This window comes from Orycteropus afer, unplaced genomic scaffold (genome assembly GCF_000298275.1).
Source record: "Orycteropus afer afer isolate SDZICR_OR568_19922 unplaced genomic scaffold, OryAfe1.0 scaffold00006, whole genome shotgun sequence".
Taxonomy (NCBI): Eukaryota; Metazoa; Chordata; class Mammalia; order Tubulidentata; family Orycteropodidae; genus Orycteropus; species Orycteropus afer.
In genome coordinates this window covers 20,031,230-20,036,104 of record NW_006921593.1, presented here as the reverse complement: position 1 = coordinate 20,036,104, position 4,875 = coordinate 20,031,230, and the positions used below count along the sequence as shown (strand labels likewise).

At 55.8% G+C, this 4,875-nt stretch overlaps 1 protein-coding gene across 1 annotated transcript in view; it reads right to left on the bottom strand.

Annotated features, from left to right (window-relative positions):
• Positions 1–2,040: 2,040 nt before the first annotated feature.
• Positions 2,041–4,875, bottom strand: part of NDUFA10 (NADH:ubiquinone oxidoreductase subunit A10) — a 48,736-nt gene continuing 45,901 nt past the window's right edge. The window contains exon 10 of the mRNA XM_007941506.2: positions 2,041–2,109. Within this exon, the coding sequence (XP_007939697.1) occupies positions 2,041–2,109 (69 nt within the window). The remainder of the gene's footprint in view (positions 2,110–4,875) is intronic.

Genomic DNA, 4,875 nt, shown 5'->3' with positions numbered 1-4,875 from the left:
ACTTAAAGCCTCCAAACTGAAAAAAAAAAAAACAACCCTATTTCTTTAGAACTGCATGTTTATGGTATTCTTCTATTAGACCAGCACTAGAGGTAACCAATACAGAAGGCATTTGGGGTGAAACAAAATTAAAAACGTTTTTGAGGCAATAGGGAGTTTGCCACAATTGATGTTAGGAGCCGTGAAGTCAGCCCCTACTCACAGTGACCCCACGTACACCAGAATGAAACCCTGCCTGGTCCCACACCAGCCTCCCAATCCTTGCTATGCCTGAGACCACCGATGCTGCCACTGTGTCAATCCATCTCATTGAGGGCCTTCCCCTTCTTCACTGACCCTCCACCTTACCAAGCATGACATCTTTCTCCAGGGAATGGCCCCTTCTTATATCATGACCAAAGTAGGTGAGCTGAAGTCTGGCCATTCTCGCTCACAAGGAGCATTCCGGCTGCACTTCTCCAGGAGGGATCTGTTAGCTCTTCCACAGCATCCTTTGCCAACACCACAACTGAAAACCATCAACTCTCCTTGGTCTTCTTTACTCACTGCCCAGTTTTCACATCCATAGGTGGCAACAACAATGCCAGGGCTTGGGTCAGCTGCACAATCAGTAGGACACACATGCCCTGAGGTGGTGCTGGGGTTAGTGGGATGAGGCCCCGTTTCTTCAGTCATGCAGTTATACAGGCCCCATGGGGCCTGGCTTATATAGGTCCCTTGGGCTGGCCCTCCAGCTAACCCAGCAAGCACAATTCTCTTTGGAGTCATCACCTGAAGTCATCCTGTTACCACGGGCCGGGCCCTGCAGCTAACCGAGTGAGCTATGGCCCTCCTTGGGGTCATCCTGTTACCAGGGGGCCAGGCCCTCCAGCTAACCGATTGAGCTATGGCCCTCCTTGGGGTCACCCCATCACCGTGGGCCGGGCCCTCCTTGGGGTCACCCCGTCACCGTGGGCCGGGCCCTCCAGCTAACCGAGTGAGCTATGGCCCTCCTTGGGGTCACCCCGTCACCGTGGGCCGGGCCCTCCAGCTAACCGAGTAAGCTGAGGTCTGGACCCTCTGTGCTCTGTCCACGTTCAGAAATTAAGACATGGACATCTTGCCGGCTGACCACGGGTCACGGGGCCATGATGGGGGTTAGGGAACGGACATCTTGCTGGCCGACCACAGGTCACGGGGCCGTGACGGCCATCTGCCGTGTTTCCACGGAGGCGACTGAAGAAATGCGCTGTCCCTTCTCATTCCTGTTTTATCCACAGCTTGACGTCCAAGGAGAGCAAAGACTGCTTGCGCCGGTGCTGTCACGTGTCTGCATTTTACACCCGACACTTGCTCGAGGGCTAGGAAGGTGGGTGCACTGAGGCCCTCCGAGGAGCTGTCACCTGAGCCATTTCTCATGAGCTTGTAAAATGCGTCCCAACAAAGCCAGTGGCCGTTCTCTTCCTCCTTTTGGTATTTTCTCCTCACTTTTGTTTCATTTTGCGCTAACGCAGCAGCCAGACTACTAACTGATATCCAGTCAGGACTTCAGGAGGTCTCCTCCTCACATCACCGTCTGGATTAAGCCAAATTGCAGGGAGTGGAGGATGCGTACATGTGCTCATATGAACCCCAGGGAGTGGAGGATGTGTACATGGCTCACACACACGTGCATGACGTGTCTGTGTGTGCATGCATGCAAGCTATGTCTGTGTGTTCACAGGGACATGTGTAACAGGGCAGCGCTCCGTACAAATAGCTTTATTTCTTAATACCTGACACACAGCATAAGTGGGATGAAGGGAAACCCCTCCACTAATCATTGGTCTTTGTCACAGACCCTCTCCTTCCCAGTGATAATTATGGGTCGTGCCGTAATAAAGCTAGCAAGTCCCAAACCTCTTGGGTGGACGGGTTCCCTCCGCTCCCTTCTCTGCTCCCCAGGCCTCTGCTGTGTGGTTTCCAGCTCACTTCATTCCACACTTTAACACTGTGGGGACTCCAGGGGCCAGGCAGACAGAAGGTCCTCCATCGCCGCACACAGCCACAGGGGAGGCCCACTCACTTCAGCCAGATCCACGTGTCGCCCACGTCAGCGTTGTACCCCGGCTGGTACTTCCGACCTGGCAGCTACAAGAGGGAAAGTCAGTTACGCACTGCTTAAAATGGGCCCAACTGCCGTTTCGAAGTCACTTTCCCCTGTGCATGTCGTACTGTCAACCCTAAACCCTCCAGGGCCCCTTCTCACGGTACGCTGTCTACCCACACCTTAACAGGCACTTGAAGGCAGAACCCACGAGATCCCCTCCACACAGGGCACTGAAGAGCCAGGGCCGGCAACAGAGGGCGCCACACCCTCACGCCCCAGGGGGTAGCAGAAGCAGAAGGTGCTACGTGTCCGACTCCCTCCTCTGCTGGCTCCTCATGTGGAAGCCAAGGGCGGCAGGGAGCCTGCAATGACCCAGAGTCAGCCCTGCCCTCAGCAGGAGGAGGGCCGGGGATGAAGGGGCACGGACAGCCGTGCCCACAGCAGGAGGAGGGCCTGGGATGAAAGGGCACAGACAGCTGTGCAGTGCACAGGGCACCCCGACGGGAATCGACTCGACAAGTGTTTGCTCCAAGTTTAATCCTCGCGGGAGGCTGCTTCCTGACCCTCCGTTTGACACTAACAGTGAAAGCAGGTCACTAACGTGGGGGCCGATCACCAAATCCACCCCAGCCAAAGGCAAGTGTCAAGTCCCTCCAGGGCTGATAGGAGACTGGCTCTTCCATGACATCACCAGGGGCGGGCAGGGTGTGGCCCACCCACGAGGCCTCCTCCAGGGCGCCGACCACTGGAGAACTGGGCCATGGCTGTGACCAGGAAGGCAGCTAGAACAGGGTGCTGAGGAGCGTAGCCCCTGACCCCTGGGGAGTGCTGCCCCCACCCCAGGGCTGCAGAGGACAAGTACAGCTTCTCCAGGAGTCGCGGTTCCTAGCAGCTCTGGGGGAAAGCAGAGGGTGCCAGCAGCTACCCCAGGGTGCCCACCTCGAGGCCCTGCTCTCCTGGCAGAGGAGGGGGGCTCATGTGTGGCCTCATGGCTGCACTGGCCTTGTCGGGCTGTGACCCGGGCTGTGACCCGCAGTGTGACGGGGACACGCCACCCCTGGCAGGTTGCCTGAGACCCACAAGGGCTGCCTTCAGGAGGGCGCAGTGGCTGAGGGGCAGGGAAGACGGGCTGCTCTCCTGAGGGTCACTGCACAGGCAGCAAGGAGCAGCTACCACGGTTACATGCCATTTGCCGTCCGCCTGTAAGCACCAGGTCCTCCAGCTCCTGGGTGCCCTGACCTGTGAAGCCAGTCACCTCCTGCTGAGCCCTCTCGGATATAAAAACGACGCTACGGGGGACAGATTCACAGTTCGGCTAACTTCCTGGAAAAGAAACTGCTTCTTAAGGGCAGAAGCAGCAACAAGCAGATGGAGATGCTGACCCGGAGGAAGGGAGCTGTAATCTGCCAGGGCAGAGACCAAGTCAGACTAAAGGCACCGCCTGCAGCACGGGGACGGCCAGCTGCCACTTTGTGCACGTGCTTCGATTCCATTGGGCCTGGGCCAGTGTCCTCTGGTGCAGGAGTGAGTAAACCCAACCACTGCCGTTTCTGCAAACAGGCTTCACTGGGACAGAGGCCCCCATATACCCGCTTATGCCCTGCTGTGGCTACTTCCTGCCAAGAGACAGGGGTTGAGTGTCCCGCAGAGCCCAGAGCCTCACTGCCTGGCTCTTCACTGGAAGAGCCCAGCCTTGCAGCAGTGGGACAGACCAGGCTGGGGCCTGGGCCTGCTCCCTCCCAGTCCCCACAGCAGCCACATGGATCACGTAAGAGACGCCTTGGGCTCCTCTCCACATAGCTGGTGGCTCTGCACGGGGGCCTCGAGGACCAGCTGTGGGGAAACACCCACAAACTCATCCACCAGGAAGAAACTAAGCGCCTCCTACACAAACACTAGCTGCCTTGGGAAGTAGGGACAGAGGCAGCCAATCTTCTCCGACCTCAAGACATACAAGCACCGTGACACCAGAGCATTCCACGTCTGCCCGTCTTCTCCGAGCTCACGACGTACGAGCACACGTAAGACCAGGAGAACGTTCAACCTCGAATCAGGACCCTGGAAGGGGTGGAGGAGTCAAGACTGGAGTGGAGTGAGCCCGCCTGAGCCAGCAAACAGAGGCTCCAGTTACAGGCAGGGGGGCAGCCAAGGGGGGCAGGGTTAAAGAGGGAGGGCCCACCGCTCGCTGCAGCCCTACAACCATAAAGGAGTTTGGGGGTGACTGGAAATGTCCAATTTCCAACTCTGGTTTCCAGTATTGCACTGAAAAGTGTACTGGGCACTATTTCACTAATTTTAGACAGCACTGTAGAAAATGTTTACTGAACCCATGTCTTTGATATGGAGCCCTGCAGACACAGCGGTTAACCTTGGCTAACAGAAAGGTTCCTGGTTTGAACCCATCAGCCACTCTGCAGGAGAAAGATGTGGCAGTCTATTCCCAGAAAGATGACAGCTTTGGAAACCATAGGCAGCCTACTCTGTCCTGGAGGGTCACTAGGAGTCAGAATTGACTCAAGGGCAGTGGGTTTTCTTTGATACACAATTTCGCTAAATTTTCATTACTGTTAAGTAAGCACAAATCATGTGCAACAAAACTTAAATCAGTTTTCAAAAAGCATCTTCTCAGGCGGGGCAAGATGGCGGACTAGGCAGAAGGATTGCACAGACCCTCTTCAACAAAGAAAAGGGAAACCAATAAATACAGACACAGAAGATAATCTTGGACCCCCGAGCTTTGAAGGAAAGGATGCAGATTTGGACTAAACCCCAACTAGCAGAAGAATTTGCGTGAAAATACCAAAAAA